Here is a 22,172-nt window from a genome sequence, read left to right on the forward strand (position 1 = left end):
ACCTAGGGGGGTAATTATATTGTTGTGTAGAGGGTTGGTTATCTGAATAGTGTACCTGGTGACACTTGTTCAAAGGGGGAGAGTGTAGTTGTCCAATTTCAAACAAATCCCTGTACTATAGTATAGGAACTTTGTTGAAAAATAACAAAAATATGGACTTCCTCAAATTCAATTAATGCGATAATTGCTATATAATATGTAAAGTTCATATAGATTCAATATTATTATCAATAAACAACAAAAGGGTCGGAAATTGCAGTTTTAAAAAAAATTGCACAATTTTGACCTTTTTATTTTTTTACAGAATTGGTTACTATACAAATAATGCACAAGTCATAGTGCGTTAGTGGAGATGCGGCACACTCAAGGGTATTTACAATAGTGCGACGTGCATGACATTGTGAATACCAGAGAGGCAAATAATATACAGGCATTTTTAGGGCGTGGTAATTAAAAAAAATCCCCAAGTTCTAGAATGATGCATATGTACCAATACTGTATACGGTATATCCCATATGTTTCCGACTGTGGGCCTATTTCAATTTAATGTAAAGACTACAATAGTTTTAGCACAAATTAAATAGTCTACAAACGATTTTCTTCAGTAGAGTATATCTTTACATATCCTTTATTGAAAAATGTATATATCCAATTCTAATCTCTCACTCTCAGAAACAAAAACATGTAGTATAAACACTGGATACATAAAGTACAAACTATAAGTGAAAAAACATACTTTGGATATAATTAAATCCGTAATTTTAACTTCATAAATATATTCATAATTTTGACAAGTGTTGGCATGATTTCTTTTATTTCTGTTTATTATTGTGATTATTTTGTGTGTAACTGTGATATCTCTTTTTCTGGCAATTAACAAATTGTTGATATTAAATTGAATTCTTAATTTTTTTCAGGATGTATCATTTCACACACATTCAACATCTAATCTAGCATCATATACGCACCTTATAATACAAACACAATCTTTTTTTTTCATTCTGTGAGATAAATTGCATTTTACACAAATAGTAATATGATACAACAAAAAAGACTTCATTCCAAGTATACCCATTATTTAAACTTTCACCCTTCTCAATGTATAAGTATGTCCATAATTCAACTTACACGCACTATTTGAAAGTATGTCCAACAATTCCACTTACAGTACACCCACTATTTCAACTTACACCTGCTATTTCAATATACAAATAATACTGCTTTTTAAGCCTACATGATCAAAAACAGGATAAAAAAGCATAATTTAACACAATTTAAAAAAAATGTAACGTAACAAATTTAGAAACATCATTTTATGTAATAAGTTTTCAAATATTTTTTTACTATTAAAGCATGAGCAAGAGGTTTGTAACGCACATGGAGGGTTTCTGATACTAAAATCCAGGAAGCTGTGGAGGGTTTCTTATATTAAAATCCAGGGAGAATCCAAGAAATCCAGAAAATTGTTCCTCAATTAAATGAACTTGATTAGCAATACATTTACACGTCATTTGATTTCATTGTACAATTCATTTTATTAGACATTCATTAATTTTGAAGATTTGTAAACTATTCAACATAATTGTTCTTACATTTGCCTTGTATTCATAAACACTATAATATCTTGATGCTTGTAACTTTCACATCTCCATACAAAATGCCGGTTTTGAGACCCTGTGTGTGCAAACTCAAATTATGCTAGCCTATTTTACCAGTATGTATCAATATTTGCATTCAACACTTTTCAACATTAAATTTAAAATTATTGCCAACTAATAATAATCTACATCTTTTTTTCTGAGTGTATTGTAATTTTAATAATTATCATCTTCTTGTTCCAGTATACATGTTTATACACAACACTATTTTCATTAGACTTAGTCTACACTAGCAGATTTTAGTTTTCAAACTCAAGCAAACGCAAAGTTTGGCAGGAAAATTTTCCAAAGTGTGCTAGTATAGACCAGTTGAACTAGTTTGCAGAAGTTAAGCGATGCACCCCTTCTTGACAAAATGCCTGCCGGAACTAGCCTAGACAGGAATCACAACCTTCTCTAGACAGTGACAAATCAACATCAAACATGTTTGGTAAAGTATGGTAGTATATACTAGAGAGCTTTCAAAATTTTGCAATTTACAAATTGTTATCGCCTGATATGCATATAACTTGTTCGTCATCAGAACACATCCATTTCTTTTAATTTTATCCTCAGATTTAGGTCAATGCTTCCTCTTCTCAAATCAACAAATCGTTTGCATCAATTTAACTGATTGTAACCGTCCCATCACGTTTTCACGATTTCATGTACCACTTGACATCACCCTGTACCAATCATTGAATCAGGATAATAAGATAAAGTAACTTGTTTCTTCTTTGGAAATAACACGTATACAAGGTAAAAAAAGCTGCCTTAGTCTGTCTTAGCTCATCATGTCCGAGTTTTGAATTACTACTGTGGTTGTTGTAGAAGTTGATTTCAACGAATCATTCACATCCCTTCTAAATATTGATAAATTCTGTGTGAATCTGAAAATAAATGTACATTCAAAGTGAAAAACACAATCAGTAGAAATATATTTTGCTATATTAATTGGGCCGTAGGATAATACTGTTCTTAAATGTAATTATTTGGAAAGTTTTTAAAAATATATTTAATATGAGAAGTTTATTCTTTATTAAAAGAAAGGGGAATCTTTTTTTCAAGGATTGGCAATAATGAAGATAACCAATAATTAAGGTAATCAATAATCAATAAGCAAAATAATCAATAAATAATAATCGAGATAATAAATAATCAAAATAATTTATTAGCAAGATAATCAAAATAATCAATTAGTAAGATGATCAATAATCAATATAATTAATTAGCAAGATAATCAATTAGCAAGATAATCAATCAAAATAATCAATAATCATGATAATCAAGATAATCAATAATCAATATAATCAATAATCAAGATAATCAATAATCAAGATAATCAATAATCAAGATACTCAATTAGCAAAACAATCAATAATCAAAACATTCAATAATCAAGATAATCAATAATCAGGATAATCAATAATCAAGATAATCAATTAGCAAGATAATTGACTAGCAAGATAATCAATAATCAAGATAATCAATTAGCAAGATAATCAATAATAAAGATAATCAATATAATAAAGATAATCAATTAGCAACATAATCAATTAGCAAGATAATCAATAATCAAGATAATCAATGATCAAGATAATCAATAATCAAAAATCGTGTATAATACCACCAAAATTATGGATAAGTATAAATAAAACATGGCATAATAAGAATCCAAACAGTCTTTAATTTGAGCTCAGACATGTTTCAAGAACCGTTTCTCATCATCAGTACAATAATATAAAGTAGCAGTAGCAATATAATCAATAATCAATATAATCAATAATCAAGATAATCAATAATCAAGATAATCAATAATCAAAACAATCAATAATCAAGATAATCAATAATAAGGATAATCAATAATCAATTAGCAAGATAATTGACTAGCAAGATAATCAATAATCAAGATAATCAATTAGCAAGATAATCAATAATAAAGATAATCAATATAATCAAGATAATCAATTAGCAACATAATCAATTAGCAAGATAATCAATAATCTACATAATCAATAATCAATGATCAAGATAATCAATAATCAAAAATCGTGTATAATACCACCAAAATTATGGATAAGTATAAATAAAACATGGCATAATAAGAATCCAAACAGTCTTTAATTTGAGCTCAGACATGTTTCAAGAACTGTTTCTCATCATCAGTACAATAATATAAAGTAGCGGAAAGTTTCTTAACAACTGTTTGTTAATCGACGATTTGAGCCCAGGTTTGAATAGATAAGCAACTCCAATACATACCTGTCTCTATTTTTTGTGAGTAGGTTCCTCTCGATGCCATCCATGAGGTTTTCAAAACAACGGTGCATTGCTTCCTGCTTTTCAGGGGGCTGAGCAGTTGTAATTGTTTTGCGTAAATTATCAAAATACTATAAAAGAAATATACATAAATATAACCACCAAAAATATAAAACTTACCAAAGTACAAGTAATAGTGTTAATACTAAATGTGTATTTAACTTGAAATACAAATGTTATACAATACCCTAAGAACTAGAAATTAAAAAATGCAATTAGTATTAAGATCTGTGGACATACACTGTCCTCAAAACAAACATTTAAGTGGTGGATCCCAGCCTTGAACATATGGTGGTAGAACAAGTCTTCTCAGATAACTACTCAAAATTGGAGGTCCAGTGAACACATATAGCTCATGCGCACTTTAAAGAACCCAGTACATCTTTCTGAAGAGTAGGTGGTTACACCAGTGTTCTGGTACATGCAGTCCCTGTCGTTGTGGACTGATGAATGGGCGCTGTTTGGTGGCAGCATTTGACATGAAGGGACCCTTATGGGAGAAGACAGTTTGTCCACACCTGTGCGTAATTGAGCCTAGTACAGTAGATTATTCCCTCATTTAAATTTACATTCACAAATATGAGCTGTATTTGCAGTAACATACACTAACCTCTTCATTGAGGGTTATAAGGCCTAGCAACGGCCTTGACATTGACCACTGGTTACGGCAATCTTCAAACATTATAATATTCAGCACAGTTGACAACATCTAAAGGAAAACATTAACACACATTTCGTAAATTTGTTTGCCTACTCAGCAATTATGGGTAGTTCATCACACAAATGAAATCACATTTTTAAGTTAAAAAAAAAAATGATTTCAACAAAGGTACTCACTAATCAAACAATTCTTTATCTAATACACACCATTCGCCAAAATATTTATAGAGAAAAGATTGTTTCATTATTTAATGACAAATTGATCATATTATACTTGACCTATATTCACAGCCAAAATGACTTGTTTATTTTACAGGTCTTACAGACTACTGTCTGCATACATCTCATAGACTCTCTTCTACCAGACGTGCTCTGGGGTTTGCACATGCCCAGTCTGAGTTTACAAATTCCCAGTTTTCAGCTTTAGTAAACTATAAGCATCCGCGTAATACATTTTCTAATGCCTAAAATTAATTACAGCGATATTTACCTGTTGAAATATTTGTGGATGTAATTCTAATATTCTAAGGAACGATGTGTTCTCAAGTTGAGTGCCAGGTCGCTTCTTGCTGGACTTGGACAGTTTCTTAAATAGGTAAGTCACAATGTGGTCTAGAGTAGCACAGCAACCTGTACATACCATTGTATCTACAAAATCAATTCGATTGTTGCACATTGTTATAATGAATCCTAATACTGTTCTGAAAATATGTTTTAGGGTGGGATTGGAGACTGGGGTGGCGTTAACTGGTGCCTGCCTGCCCACCTCATCAGTTCAGAACATTTAAATCCATGACACATTGTTTACTACACATTGCACCAGACAGAACCAAACTAAAGGCCAATTTACACAGACAAGCAGTAACGGTAAGCGGTAATGGTAAGACTAGAGGAAAACAAAAATATAGAATCTATTCTATTTCTATTTACACAGAATGTGGAGGGGACGGGCGGTTAAGCGGAAATACGTACATCACTGCCTTCATAATAAAGTAGGCAGGCTCTTGGCTAATATATTGTATATTCCAGTTGTTTTGTTTACGAGATTTATCAGACATAGCATCACATTATATGTTAGGAAAAGTCTGCAAGCAAGTTATATTAATTGAAATTTGTAAACCAAATCAAATCCCAAAATACTAATCTTATTTCATTTTAAGTACATCATAGGTTAGGTATGATATTTCAAAAGGTTGTAAATAAATTTAACATTAAAATCATAACATAAATTGTAGTTAGCTGATAATATCCAAATGCACATGCTGAATTGATTTTTTTAAAGGATTAATTATTATTATCTGGTTTGTACAGTGATATATGGACACTATAAAACAACTTGTTAATCAAACATAAAATAGGTATGTATTTGACCTATCAAACAGAAATATGAAAAAGAAAGAAATATAGAAAAAACAACAACTTCAATACGTTGGCCAAATTTTATAGAGGGTATGTGCCAATATAACCAATTATGTTATGTTTTAAAAAGATATCCAATTATGTTATGTTTTAAAAAGATATCTCTTTTAACCATATTATAGTATATACATGTTATAAACACATGTTGTTTTTTTAACACATTTAAAAAAAATTTAATCTTTGTATATCTTTGTCATGGAATGGAATAATGAATAAAAGTGGGCTAAACCCACGAAAGAGAAAAAATAATAGTTAAGTTATCTAAACTATGACTATTTCACTCAATAGTGGAAAGTCAATATTAATAAATTAAATTTCCAAGCAAAAACATTATTTGTTAAAAAATAAATAAAATTATTAACATAACATGTTAAGAGATACCAGAAAGCTGAAGGATAAAGCAACAATCACTCCAGGCTGGCAATCAGAATGTGAAATGATTCAATACTTTACCGAGGTAGTTGCGACTGATCTTACCTAAGGCAGTAAGACCCTCAGATATTGAGCCCAAGATTGAGAGGAAGACAGGTGGTTCAAGGCTACTGATGAAATCCATGTGGTCTTGTGATAAACATTCTAGTAACGTGTAGTATGACTGACTAAGCTTTGGGTAATCCTGTAAAATATAAATAAAAGGTATAATAAAGTGAAAGTAACAGAATATTTGTATTAGGAATAATACATACAAAAACATATAGTAGGTGAATATTTTCTGAAAAGAATTTTACAAATATCTAGTGGATAGAGCAAACAATGTGAAAATACATATCAAACAAACAGCAAGATAATACCTGGTGTAAACGCAAGCATATCTAAAACTGTATATCAGGGTTCTCTACAGTTTAATGTTGGACAGATACAAACCAAACGGGGAGGTGCAGCAGTCACTGTGAGACATGAGGCACTTGTTCTACACGTTTTACTGAAAAATACTATGACGACAGGAAAAAGGCCATGCCTTAGAGGGTTCCTGTAAAGGAGAACTGTTCGCGATAGGGCTTGCGTAAACACTGGCAACTAGTTTTCATTGATTCAAAGGTAGGACCCCTCTAGCAATGGGCTTAGCATTCATTATAGCTGAAATCCCTACAAAAATTGTGCGATAAATGGTGACATGGGGCGGGCCTGGGACTCTAATTTCACCCTTCATTTCCCACACTTGTGCTACCAAATCCTCGAAAATTTACCTCATAAATGCTTCACCTCCCCGTATATCTTACATTAAAAAATGGTTTATACTGTAATGTACTGTACTTACAAGTAAATCACTTTGTAACAATGACATCAACAGTTTAACAAAGACTGCAAGAGCATCATCAAGAGCTGTGTCATTATATAATCTAAAAACACCAAAGTTGACGTAGCTACCACACAGAGCTGCCTTTAACATTGAGAAGCATATGGATATGCCTTTTAATGTGAATGAATTACATTAAGGAAAGTTAGTTGAGGTGTGAAAGACCCTTTAGCTAGTAGAACTGTTCTGACATAAACCCAGGTCCCATTCGCATTGCATATTAGGTTGAATATGCTGGTTATTTGAAACTTGAAAAACAAAATCAAATTTCCAAATATATTATCTGTCAAATCTCCCAATACCGAACACACTTTGGGGCCTGACTAATATTAGTCTGGTATTCCAAATGTGTCTTAAATGATAAACTCAAGAAAAATCCAGTCCAGTATTGGAAGAGTTTCTGGTTTCAGAGTTTAACTTATCAACATGATAATCAGCATAATTAAAGTTCTGTCTACACTATCAAACTTGACAAAAAATATGCGATAGGCACATTTTTTTTCCATAAAGTTTGATAGTGTAGACAGAGCTTAATAAAGATAAAGGATATTTCATTCTGTAAATTTGATCTTTAGGAATGTCACCAAGCTGCAAAACTGAAGATCCTATATAAAAAAAAAGTTTTTTAAAAATTTATTTTCAATTGAAAGTAAATAGACTCCTTCCATCCATGTCATATAATTGTTAGTCCCATATTTAATTAATTTTTTGATAAGTGCAATATAAATTGTTTATGTAAATTGTTTATGTATTCATGTAACATTGGTAAATTTTAATGGCCGATTTCATCACCCACCGCGAACACGTACCAGCGATTTGGCGTGACATCATAGACTTTTAAACAGAATAATATTACATGAAATCTTAATACATTAATCTTTATTTTTAATGTTTTTGGGGGACATCTTTAATTAATATTTTAAATAAAAATAAAATTAATTTGAAGAGTAGGCAGAAAGTTAAGAAATTAGAGAATTAATTTTTATGATTAATATTTGAATGATACAGTACTTGACATACCATAACTACAGACCATCTTGCTAGTCTCCCTAAACAGTAAGATACCATTAGGTGAAGAAACATTGAATTGTAAACGCTGTGAGCGATTCTGCACAAGCTCTGCCATTAATTTCAAGATAGGAGTTGTCACTGCTGGATCGTGGCACCATAGTTGTACAGCTCTTAACAGGATCGGGGTGTATGTTGGATATCTGATTACATTATGTTAAGAAACTAAATCATACTATTAATTTGATAAAATATTGAGTAAATTGATAGAAAAACAAGATTTTGTTGAGGCTGTATGAGATTGTCTGGTGAAAAATAATAATGATATTCTGGATTTAAAAGATCCTAATGTTGTGAAACCTCTAAGCGATGTACATATATTACATCATCATATATTAAAAGAAGCTTATTGCTACAGATTTCTAAAATTGTGTAGCAAAAAATACAATACAAAAACTACGTTTCTCTACTAAAAAATCAGTTTGATTAGCAATATTGCTAAAAAAATTTTTCAATGACATTTTCCCTGAATATTAGATTGTATTTGACTTAAGATATGGTAGGCAACAACAACTATATAATCAATGTTTATCATCAAACTATTTTCAAAAGGATACATCCAATCAAACAGCATCATATAACTCGTAATTGTGTTGAATGCAAACGCAATTCCTCGTAAATCACGTGCAACCCCTATTAGTGTTCTCTGTTGAGAAAAAAAGTATAGGTTAGAAACCTCAAATATTTTAAGTTAAATTGTTTTTATTTCATACGCACCTAACATAATCAAATAACTCGCCAATTGTTATTTTATAGTTATTTTATGTCAGATGACATCAGAAAATAATGGCAATGCTCCAGGCAACATGGTATTGGAGGATCTATCATCTAAAATACTTATAGTAGAATTTAAACAATGATTTTGCTAGGCTGATAGTGATTATGATTGGTTGTGGTAGTTTTGGCCCACATTTACAATGTGATACCTATCAGAATATGCCAAATTGTTGAAGAGCAACTGCATTACTGTAAAACCTAAAGTTCTGTCTACACTATCAAACATTATGTGACATGCCCATAAATGGACACGATGATGTCATATAACTACCTTATTTGGACATATCACTACCATATTTGGGCACATCACACTTATTTTGTCAAACTAGTTGGATAGTGTAGACAGAGCTTTAAGTTCAACCTCAGTCTCGTAATTTATGAAAAACAATGTCAAACACATGTCAAATAATAAAGGTTGGTATAATAACAAAGAAGGGTAAGGGTGTTAGGATACCTTGGCTTGTGTTTCATTAAATCCAACAACACCCTTCTCTGCATTTGATAACTGAGTTCCAACAAAATCCAACGCCTGTGTCAGCGGCATCATAAAGTTCTCAAACCTCTGTTCATCCTCGCCGAGATCTACCATGAGCAGTCTACCGAGGGCAGTATAAAAAGTGGTACGACATCTCATGTCATTTAACGACAGTGTTCCATTTACACCAAGAAAAGGGAATTGGTCACTCTGAAAGATTAACGATTTAAATTATGTAATACTACATGAATGAGCATGTTGAACATTTTCTTTTTTCTGCTTTTGTATATTTAGGAAAATACACTTAGTATCCTTCTTAAAGGCTCATTTACACTAGGATTTCCTATTATCTATTTATCGTCTAACCATTATCGTCCTAGTGTGTAGCAGCCTTAAAGGTGGCAATCTTGTTCACAAGACAAACATAAGCAAATTTTTGTTTACCATAACGAATTATTTTAGGCATTTTACCAAACACATCTGAGTGAGTGGCCGAGTGGTTTAGACAGTGAGTCTTCTCGTATAAGAACTGTAAACTGTGTACACATCTAGCTCATGTGCACTTTAAAGAACCTGGTACATCTTTCGAGACGAGTAGGGGTTAACCCAGTGTACTAGTACACACACACTGCCACTGTTCATAACTGGGCTCATTGTGCAATGGGACTGGACCGTTTTAAAGGTGTTTACCACCTGTTGGTCCCATCCTTCACTAATGAAGATCTAAGATGAAGAAATCAAGGCCTTACTGTGTGATTTTGCAGCATAAACTGTACTGCATCCAGCTTGATCAGCTTGCGAACACTACTGTAGCCAACTGACAAATCACTTAATAACTGCAATGTCTTTGTGATTATTGGTTCACTTCGACCCCAGAACTTTAAGTTGGTTATTCTGAAAACGAGAGCAAAAAAGGGGAATTAGAAAAATAAAGATTTGTATTGTTATTGGTATGTAGTAGTTTTGCAGTATCAAATGATTCCCATATTTATTTAAATAAGTGCCCTGCCACATGCATATTATACACAATATTGTATTACTGTACAACACATTTCTATTTGTAGTAGAATTCATTGATTGACATGATCTACAATTTACCAAGCATTTTTATACAATTTTTACTGTATTTTATCTTTTCTTAATCTCAATTGTGTTGTATTTTTTCATATCTGTGTATTTATTTGATTATACATTACCATGTTACACCCAAAAAAATAAACGCCTCCACCCAAATAAAGGTCTCCCTTGAATAAACGCATCCCCTAAAAACCTTCCTGAACAATAAATGCCTCAGGCGTTTATTTGAATAAGAACAGTATTTAATTGTTTAGTGTATGTATTTATGTGAATGATATTTATTTTATAGGATGTGAGTACTGTATTATGAAAATGGGAATCGATACCTACAAAAGAGACAAGTGAATACACATCAAATGCGCGAGTGTAGATACTTACACTTTGCCTACGAATACACTTAACACCATAGCTTCATCGTTGATATTCAGCACTTGTGATAACTTCTTGTAAACCTTTGAAGTCTTTTGTACTTGATCCCCAACATATATTTTCCTAAATTGTTCAAAGAAGCTAAGCATTGCAATATCAAGTTTCTCACTTCCTCCCTGAGCTAGCCTGCCATCTGTAAGGTCCATTAATTGCAATACTCTGAAAACATAATATAACATTTATTGAAAATACTGGGAAGGAGAGACAAGATACCATGAATAATACACAATTATATAACACCTAAATAAATTCCTGTCATTTGATAGGATGATTGTGGGTCACATAACGTGCAATAGCACACACTATTTAATGATCATTAATTCAAAGCGGGGGCATTTATTCAAATAAATATGGTATGTATTTTGTTGGTTTTCCAATCAGTCAGTCACATAATCAACCAATCAAAGGCAAGGATATACTTATTAGGTATGTTATGACATTCTATATATCAAATTCTAGTTCAGGTTATGGTACAAACATGATTAGTGGAGGGCATGTGGCGCAGCGTGTTGGACGTTGGACTACTGATTGTAAGATCATCAGTTCAAATCCAACGCTCACCGCATTGCTTGTATCCTTAGGCAAGATACTTTACTTACGTTTGCTATATAAGAATGAGTATTACTATTATATTATTATAACATTAATTTGTATCATTCATAATAAAAATAAAGTATCATCTTACCTACAAACAAGCTCCCCATCCAAGGCATCATGTTCATCTGCACTTGTATAAGATACCCGTCCCCCTATCACTGCACCAATGATATAAACAAGCCATGTAAGTCGACCTGAAGAATAAACCAATAATTATTACAATACATATTACTTTGTATATAACTGGCTAACTAAATATACCATCTAGGAAAGATAATCTTAATAGCTATCCATCAATATAATTTTTTTTTAAATACATACAGTATTTATTATGAACACTAATAGGCTTTTGATGAGAAATAGCAGTCATTTTGGACAACATCATGGATTTGGGGATGGCCGCAGTAAATTTGCAATGGTACATTGAATTATTTTTCCTACAGGTTTAGGCTAACAAAAAAAACTTAGTGTACTAAGTTTGTAGAGAGGTGCAATGGAACACCTTAACGAAGCCTCTTTTTTGGCACTTGGAACTCCGCCTATTAATTGTTGTAAAACGTAACTTGTTAATAAAAGGACAAGAATTTCAACAACAAGAAACATCTTACCTTCTTCGATTGTCAATTCTGGTCCAGACGTGTTGGTTTGTATTAACTTTTGGTATCTCTGAGCAGATGTGTCAAAAAGTTGCATCAATAAAGAACACGTCTTCTCATACTCACAGCGACCTATTGTTGATAGCTGTCAAAAAAAATGTCACAAAATTGTAAGAGAAATGTTTATCTCTGTAGAAATGAGTAGAATTTGAGATTTAATTAAAATACAAAGCATTTTTAATATAAAAAAATAATTTAGTATCCATTTTTAATAATAAGGTATGTTTCTATTTTATTTATTTTTTATTTTGTTTGCCTGCGATGAATACATTATAGTCAGAAAGTGAAAAGACAAACTATCTATTTGAAATTTTTCATATATTTAGAAAACTACAGGTCATAGGTTATCATATAAAACATATATCACCAAGATAATGATAAACTGAACAATAGCAGATGTAGGTCATTTAATACACTAACTTGATCAAGCTGTTGTTGGACCATTCCACTATCTTCTAAGGGATCTTCTACACCATCTCGCAACACAATTGTAACCGACTCCAGTCGAGATGAGATGTATGCTTTTGTTATTTCAGGTGTGTACCGTTCAAGTGAATGAGGCTCGGCTGCTTTAACGTAGGGTACAGATGCAACCATTCTTTGCCAGAGGGTGAGTAAATAGTGAATACTGTTGGGTGCAAATTGCCACATCTGCAAACATAATATGCACGTGTGCTGATATGTAATCATCAATTTTTATTAAATATAAAATAAACAAAGTTTGTACCTGTTTCAATTATTTCATTCGGTAAGTTAAAAAAAGTACTTGGTTCCTACTGGGATGCAACGCAAGGACGTAATCGACCAATCGAAGGCGATGTATAATTCAAACTATCGCATTTGATTGGTCAATTCATTTGCATCCATAGCGCCGAATAAACCATTTATAATGTGTCCTGCTCAAATTTTGCTCCTAAAATAACCGTTTAAATCAGTGGGTGGTCATCGACGGAAATTGTTAGCAGTACCCAAAATGCAATTGGTCCTGGTGGTCAATTAAAACGTTATTGCAGTGTAGTTACTTTGCAGCTAAAAGTTGCAAAGCAATAATCGGTTAAATGCCATTCATAACTGTTATTTTCAGACTGCTATTTAACCAGTTACTGAAAATTTGTCCTGTTTCTGCTGCCAAGAAATTGGGGTTAATTTATTCACACGGTTAATCATTTTTTCACAGCAGAAACAGGACCTAAATCACTGACATTCAGCCGGTAAACCAGTACTGAATAGAATGATCAGGTCTTCTTACAAACAAAAATAAAAGTATACAAAACAAGATGTGTTAATAGATGGATAAGCACTACAGTTTGGAAACCAATGATAGGGAAAAGGGAAAAAGGCAAACCCAAAATGAGATTGAGAAATGACCTGACAAAAAGTAAATGGAGAGCTTTGGATAAGAGAAGAAGATAAAAAACAAATATTATTTTTACCTGTAAACTTTCTATAGTGAACTTGGCAACAAGTCGAATAAAGTCAGGATAAATATCAACTTTAACAAGTTCACCAAGTTGATAATTTGATTTTAACCGTGCTAATAATCTACAAAACTCATGATAATTTGTTGCTTCAGTAAGACCCTGAAATAAAGATAGATATTATAAAATGAACAAATCAATTAATTAAGAATGATGAAAAACAATTAGAAAAAACATTGATTATAGTAATTATTGTTGTGTTTAATATTTACCATATTTATTCAAATAAATGCCCCTCCACCCCTTCCCTCAAATAAACGCTCCACATAGAACATCGTTTGGAATAAACGCTCCCCTACCCTGTGGAATAAACGCTCCCCTACCCCCTCAAATAAACGCCTGGGGCCTTAATTTTTGTCTTCAATATTGCATTATTACACATTAATATTTTTAGTAGAATTCATTAACTTCCATGATGAATAATTGACCAAGCATTTTTTAAAAATAACAACTTACTGAAGGATTTTCCAAGATGAACTTAACTCCAGAGACGAGGTGTTTTAAGAAATTTGCTCTTTCAGCATTGTTAAATAATGAACGACGAACTGATGCTATTTGAACAAGGCAAGATATTGCCTGAAATAACAAAATATTACAAAGTTTAGAACACAAGGATGTCAACAATAGTGTCATAAAGCACTGAGTTGAACTCTGAAAACCTTCCAGGCAGTGCTGAGTTTGGTATACTGAAATTAGTGTAGAAGTGTAGTTGTGGCTTGGTGGTTATAATCCAAGGGTCCTGTGTTCAAGTCGTGTAATGACAATTTATAACTCTACTCCCAAAGACTTTGTTATGTAGAGCATCTTGTTTATATGTTTTTCTTTTGAACAGGATTGCCAGGAAGGATAGTGGATGAATTTGCTTATGGTTATCCTTGGCAATTTGCCTAAATATATATAGAGAGAGGTATAATAATTTTAAAAGGATTAAGATCTTAACATTTAGGCACATTTCTAATTCAAGGACTTTCAATAACAAATGTTTTCTTTGTCCCAATCTAGATTCAAATACACAAGATGCTCTACATCAACAAGTCTTTGATATCTGACAGGATTTGAATCAAGAACTCAGGGATTGGTAGCCGAGCATCGTAAGCACCAAGCTACAACCTAACTAAAAGACCGTGGTATTTCTATTTCCCGTAACCATAGGTTATGGGATAAAAGCGGGTATGTAAAATAGAGGATCATTAAATCATATTCGTACTATATATTGAGCACAATAAATCAATGTGCTTCTTTACTCACCATTGGTGATAGAGTTGAAGGCAGAGCTTTGTACAGGTCAAAGAATAATAGAACAGTACTAACATCCAAAAACGCTGGAAATAAAATGATGATAAACAAATTAACGATATGTGGAATCCCCATGAAAATGATTAATGCCACAGGGGAATCCCCATGAAAATGATTGACACAGGGGAATCCCCATGAAAATGATTGACACAGGGGAATCCACATGAAAATGATTAATGACATGGGGAATCCCTATAAAAATGACTAATGTCATTCCATAGTAAAAACTACTTAGCTTATCATTGCAGAGCAACTTCTGTTAACTTGATTAACAAATGTAAATAGACCTACACATCAATGACCTTACCTGACCTCCATCCAGTTGGAATCTGCACTGTAGACATATCATCAGATGATTCGTCGGTTGATGTTCCAATAAAATCAAACGTGAGACAATTATGCGCCAGTCTGAGTAATTGATCCATTACTGCATGCTGTAAATAAGTAAAACACCTTTTGTAAATGAGTATTTACAAATTTAATAATAGTAATTTCGTACACTACATATAGTATACAATTATATTAAATGACAAGATGGCTGGATGGTTTGGCCAAAATGGCAGTTTCCAAGAGGCTCTTTAAAAAGATTTTAAATAGCACTGACCTTATTCTCATCACTGAAGTTGAAACGCTCTTTCAAAGCCTAGAACATAACAAAAACATGGAGTTGATAAATTAAAGGTAAGGGAAGTTTAGTGATTAACAGCGATCTAAAATAGCATGATCACATAACCAAGGATATCAAAAACGTGTTGTTAATTAGCATACAGGTAGCTCTATTGAATCCGTTTTTTAAAATCGATTAAAAAACACATTCTATATTGCAAGATTCTACTCATCCCATGCATAATATATTTGAGGTATTACGTAGTGGTAGACAAATACAAATAGGTTTTATCCAGCTGCCCATCGGGCACAGAATGCTTGTCGAGAGTGATGTGACACTTTGAATTTGAATTGTAATTGTTTTTGTGTATACTGTATGTATATTTTATAAATGGAAATGATTTCTTGACTTCTCAAGCATAGATTGTTAATCTCCGTTTCCAGAGAACCGTTATCGGTTAACTATCAGTTAATTTTTTCCTGTGGAAACAAAGTCTAAAATGAAATAGAAAATGATAGAAAGCTGGTTTACTTACTTGTTTTAGTAGACTAGATGACAACTGGAAAATTTCAAAGAGAACTGTATCCCTAAACGATGAAGCAATCTTCCTGTGTTTTGTTAAAGGCCTAATTGTGTCCGGCTATAAACAAACATGAAAAAACTATATATACAGAATAGGTGCATCGTGATATAAGCTTACTGTCGAGAATATTGTGGTGTAAGAAAACAACTTGAGTGCAAGAATAATTGAAGAATTAAACAACTTGAAATATAAAGCCCTGTCTACACTATCAAATTTTATATGACAAAAAAATGTGATTTGCCCATATCACTATCATATTTGGCAATCACTACCATATTTGGCATATCACTACCATATTTGGGCACATCACACTAGTTTGATAGTGTAGACAGAGCTTAAGCTCACATTGGGATTGATACGGCAATAGAGTAGAAGACTAAACTGTACACTCTGTATACAGCAAGCTCACATTGTAATAGGAAGTCCACACAAGTGAAGCCTAAACTTCAGTGTAATGCATGCCTGAATATAAGCTCACCCTGGGATTGATCCAAAAGGGTATTAAAAGTTGGTTCTTTACTCTTCAAAAGCTTGATCTCAAAATCAACTGGACTTACCTGATTCATTTCACTAACTAACTGTGTAAGAAGCTGAACTCCAATAACAAAGTGTTCCACCGAACTCTATACAAAAACACAAAATCATAATTTCAACAAATCAATTCAACATGTGTGTTGAATTCTGAATTAAATCTCAGAATTTCAGTTAAAACACATCAACAGTGGATTGAAGCAACAAGAGCAATGTTGTCTAAAGGTGATTGGTCAATTACCAGATAGCACATTGGTGACTGGTCAGTGATTGGTTAATTTAAAATGTTTAGTACTTATGCCTTGTGAAAAAAATATCTCTATCTTACCTGTAGAAACTTGCCTGCATCTACCATAACATCACGGAAAACCCAGACAGTCTTTTGATTGTCAAACCAACCCAACTTAGTTGTCCTTGCAAAAAGCTGGAAGGAAGGAAATCAATGAAAATCTTATATATATAAATTATATATTAGGAATATTGCTCATGTGAACGCTCAATAAATAATGTAAAGCTCTATCTACACTATCAAACTAGTTTGACAAAAAAAGTGTGCAAAAATATGTTAGTGATATGCCCAAATATGCTATATCATCATGTCCATATGGGCACATCACATTTATTTGACACATAAAGTTTGATAGTGCAGACAAAGCTTTATAAAGAATTAAAATCAGTGTATATAAGGTCTTTACCTGTACAAGAGCCTGACGTACAAATGAGGGCAATTTTGGTCGGCTAGCCAAGTAATTCAAGACATAGTTTTCTGAAATAAAAGTATTAGTATCAGATTCAGTTACTGCTTTCCATACATATATCATCAGTGTGTGCAATAGTGGCTTGGCGGTCCCTAAAGGGCAACTCAGACAGAGTCGTATTCACTCGTCTGTGCTGTCTGAGTTGCAGCATTGTATGACGAGGCTCGACGAGTCAAAGTCGGTGCAGTCTGAGTTGCAGCGTGACGAGACGTCTTGATATAGCATTGGGCGTAATTTTTAGGTCATCGGGAGACAATTTTCTCCCGATGAGACGACTCGTTTGGCCTTGTCATACGACGCTATCCGAGTTGCCCTTTATATGCAGTCATAATCCTTGAATTGTCCACTAACAACTAGTGTTTGTACTTACTGATATCAATGCGTTGCTCTAGTGGAAGTGCTTGTGCATTTCTCGACACCAATTTTGTGAGTGATGAGGCAGCTAGTAGTTGGGCATATGCAGACTGAAAAATCAATATATACATCTCAGTTATAAGTTTAATATATGGTGTAGGTGGTAAAGATATTGTGGAATGTAATATTGATACCAAGGGTGGATTCAGGTACTGTAGGAGCTGTAGGTGGGCGGCTAAAATGAACTTGAATTACTAATGCGCTTCACAATGACATAACACAACGTAAGGGATTTGACCAATCACAAGCGATGAATTATTCGAACTAACCAAGCTTTAAAAATTAATTTTGATGATTAAACATGTATATATATATATATAAGTTAAGTTTAGCAATAGCAATATTATAGCTTGTTCCAGATTACTGTGTTATTCATCAGTCAGTCAATCTTCTTTATATTTATTGATGACTAATAATATTATATAGGGATTTAAAAAATCCACCCCTGAGTTCTAAGAAAGAGGATGATTACTGAAGGGTAGGCGTCGTAATAAAATAATCTGGTGGAATGCTTTGTATAAAGATAGAAATTTGATTAAAACAATTTAGGTTGGTCACCGTAATCAACTCCACCACAACTTCATTTACTTAAATTTTAAATAATTAATATGTTCCACTAATTTCAGACATATTATGGCCAGCCCAGGGGTGACTGGTATTGGGAGAGTCGACTGTACTTAGTTTAAAATGAATGTGTTTACTTCATAGTGGTTTAACATTGAATGTGTGATGAATTTGATGATTCATTACTGAGCATCCTGTTATTTTGAGTTGTACGTTACATGTAAACAGAATGTGAATTGTAAACATACACTGCCTCTTTCCAATAACAGCTGACATTTCGTAAGGCAATCAGCTGAGTTTACAAAATTGACTAAGGCTTTCTCAGCCTCTGCTCGTTGAATTCCATCAGACGTCTCATACAGCTGTTTGCATAAGGCCTCCAATTGGCCTAGTTCCTACAAAAATAAAATGTAAACAAATTTAAGAAGGTTCTGATTGCATAGAAATCTGGTAAAGGTAAAGAGAGGTTATCGAGAGGTTATCAATAGATGTCTTTGTTAAGCTGGAATGACACAGAAAAAATAATTTTTATTTATAAATATTATTAATGATAAAATACAGCTATATGGCTTTACCACGTTGAAACACTGGTTCTCGTCAGATCACCGAGGTTAAACAACCTTGGGCCTGGTTAGAGCTTGGATGGAAGACCATCTGGGAAAATCGGGTGCTGTATATGGAGCTGGGGTCCTATTAGGCATGTGAAATCAGCACTGCTGACTCTTATGGCAGCCCCTGCATCTAGTATCTGCCTCAGACATTACCTCAGACATATTGGCCTATGCCTTTCTTCTGGTCAAGAGAAGCCTTGGATCAATGATAGGACCAATCAAGGTGGCTGGCTTAGTTTCATTCAGATGAATGCAACCTAATTGACATTGTCGCTTGCGACAGATATTAAGACTGACAGCTATATGTACAATCCACTAACAGGTGACAACAATTTTTTTTCTCTCCAATTACCTTACTGACCATGCATCAATTTACACGGCAACGTAAAAAGTGTAAAAAGTTAAAAAAGATAGTGTTTTTTTTTCAGTGGCCTTTACCATTATGTAGACCAGAGGAGAGGCAAGGAGTGCTGACAAGCGGTATCATGTAGCGTGGTGGCTATGTAAGGAGAATCTCCTGCAGACGGTTGTACAATGGTTTAAATATAGTAAATTCACTTGTTAGAGTTTTTTTTGTTATATTGTTAATGCAGTAAACAACACATATACATTTAAATTCAATTATCTTTGTAATCCTGAAGAAAATGTGGAAAACTAGAGCACAACGTTAGGTCGGGAGGCGAGTTTAAGTCTCTCAGCCAAAACTGGAGTATTTAGCATGAATTCATTATGAAAATGAGCCCAATGAAGTATTATATTTAAAATGTAAATCAGTACAAAATATGCAATCCATGATTCTGAAATATATTTAAAATCAAATCTGATTTATATGCTGTACAAACACAGTCCATGTGCATACATTATAAATACATTGATTGAGCATAGAAGACCTCTAGGCCCTATATTCAATTAAATAGATTATTGAATTTTTAAATGAATTTATATGCAGTACATACATAACACACACTGCTATGTAGACCCTAATCTCAGGTCTATACTACTGTATACTATATATACACTCCAGGCCTAGCTAAGCTAGGAGAAATATATTTATGATATTTTTTATTATTAATAATAATATTATATTATTATTAGTTAGCAATTACATGACACAGCTATTATATTAGACGTATCGTTCTTCTATAGAACGCATGCTTAACTTATCTAGAATAAATTAGTATAGTAGCCCTGCCCACACATTTTAAACACTGGGAAAGGCCCACACAATTTAAACACTCGGAAAGGCTAGGCCCACCGTTTCTACTCCAGTCGTTTAATGCATGAAATATCGGTACGGCTACGAACAGCTCACTTTCTTATTCAACACAGTCACACTCACTGCTTCAAAACAACGAATATTAAAATAAGAATATTTCACTAAATACTTTACAATATCATTACAATTTTATTCATTTCAGACAATGCACAGTAAAGAACACCACTATCTATGTATTTATACAATTTATAAATAAATTACTATTAAAAACTTAAAATTTAATTAATATTTTACCTGCTCGATATCCGCCATTTTTGTTGTTTTGCGATTCTTCGAAACACATGTGATGTAGCGCCCCCACCAAATTATCTCAACATTTATTACTCGGTCACCACCAAAACTTTATTTCGCGCATCAATTTAGTATATTATAAAAGTAATATAATAATATTTCTTCAAATATGTTTAGAAGGAGCTCTATTTATGATTATATTTGTGAACCAACGAACCATCTCATCATACATACAGCAAGGAGTTCTAATAACCGTTTTTGCCGTTTCAGATTTTATCGTATCGTATATTTTATATAAAAACAAAACAAATTGTAATGGAAATAAATTTTTATTCGATCAATAGGCACAAGGAAGAACAATCCCTCTAGGGAAAAACAACAAAAGCTATGTCATAGGCAATATTTGTTACTAGTATCAATTAGTTCACTTCAATCTCATTAACAAACTAGCAATAGATTAAACATCTCAATAATGTAAATCAAAAAGTGTTATGTGCCCAAATATGGTAGTGATACACCCAAATATGGTAGTGGTATGACATTACATGTCCATATATGGACACATCACATTTTTTGTCACATACTTTAGTGTTTGATAGTGTAGACAGAGCTTAAGAAGAATTAACGGATTGCACACATTTCTTAAACACTTATTTATTTTATTAGAGAATGATTATACTGTATGACAGAACCCCTCCTTTAAAACCTGTATTAAAGATATATTGTCCCCATGAAAAAAAATAATAAAAATGTTTTGCTGAATATGTCATTTTAATGTCACATAATAGCTACTCACTTTTACCAAAAATTGGATCGAAAAAAAAATGTTTACCCGAAAAAAACTGTAATAAAAAAAAAAATTAACTGTCCCTTTATTCAAAGTCTGATTCATTTTAATTTTTCATGTTTTTTGGAACAATACATTTTTAATGGTTTTTTAAATTAGTAATTACATTGTCTATACAATTAATAGTAATGTGTTCATAATACAATATCATCAATGTCAATGAATAGAGAATAGTACAGTAGATTATTTACACGTTATTTGCCATGTTGAAATTGGATTATTATATTATTATAACTAATCTTTGGTTACGTCCCATGGATTTATACAATTTAGGTCAAGTATACTTTAAGTATAATTAAACAGTTACCATCTTCAATACGTTGAATAGTTTGATAATAAGAATACATGCTCATTTCCAGTTGTGTTATGTTCATGAATAGATTTGTCTTCTCAAACATTTAGTAAAGTTACACTTTGATACTATTTCATTAGTAGCAAACAATTATGGGTTTCATTCCATTTATGCACATCAATTTATACCATATCTAATAAGTTTGCCATTCAAATAAGTTACCTGAAATTCTAAATCTAATTTTAGTGGTTTATATTGAGATATCGTACTTAT

General features: G+C 32.6%; 1 protein-coding gene across 1 annotated transcript; it reads right to left on the bottom strand.

The window, feature by feature from the left end:
• Nucleotides 1–797: 797 nt before the first annotated feature.
• On the bottom strand, nucleotides 798–20,913 carry LOC144837900 (exportin-7-like). The gene is made up of 27 exons (XM_078693220.1): nucleotides 20,764–20,913; nucleotides 18,891–19,037; nucleotides 18,035–18,128; nucleotides 17,602–17,672; nucleotides 17,235–17,330; nucleotides 16,933–16,998; nucleotides 16,328–16,432; nucleotides 15,790–15,828; nucleotides 15,493–15,619; nucleotides 15,138–15,211; nucleotides 14,346–14,465; nucleotides 13,845–13,991; nucleotides 12,832–13,062; nucleotides 12,364–12,496; nucleotides 11,844–11,949; nucleotides 11,108–11,317; nucleotides 10,402–10,546; nucleotides 9,632–9,862; nucleotides 8,958–9,046; nucleotides 8,353–8,543; nucleotides 7,881–7,937; nucleotides 7,294–7,451; nucleotides 6,513–6,651; nucleotides 5,107–5,264; nucleotides 4,567–4,665; nucleotides 3,900–4,027; nucleotides 798–2,527 (listed from the first exon to the last, which is right to left on the bottom strand). The coding sequence occupies exons 1-27, from the start codon at nucleotides 20,779–20,781 to the stop codon at nucleotides 2,422–2,424; spliced, it is 3,285 nt and encodes a 1,094-aa protein (XP_078549346.1). The 5' UTR covers nucleotides 20,782–20,913; the 3' UTR covers nucleotides 798–2,421.
• Between the last annotated feature and the right edge of the window lie 1,259 nt (nucleotides 20,914–22,172).

This window comes from Antedon bifida, chromosome 3 (assembly GCF_963402885.1).
Source record: "Antedon bifida chromosome 3, ecAntBifi1.1, whole genome shotgun sequence".
Taxonomy (NCBI): Eukaryota; Metazoa; Echinodermata; class Crinoidea; order Comatulida; family Antedonidae; genus Antedon; species Antedon bifida.

Bases quoted from the DNA above. Each gene is read 5' to 3' on its own strand.
- LOC144837900 (XM_078693220.1), bottom strand. The intron at 16,999-17,234 runs GTAAGATAGAGA...GTTTTTGTATAG, and splicing joins ATGCAGGCAAGTTTCTACAG to AGTTCGGTGGAACACTTTGT. The intron at 9,863-10,401 runs GTAAGGCCTTGA...TTAATCTTTCAG, and splicing joins TTATGCTGCAAAATCACACA to AGTGACCAATTCCCTTTTCT.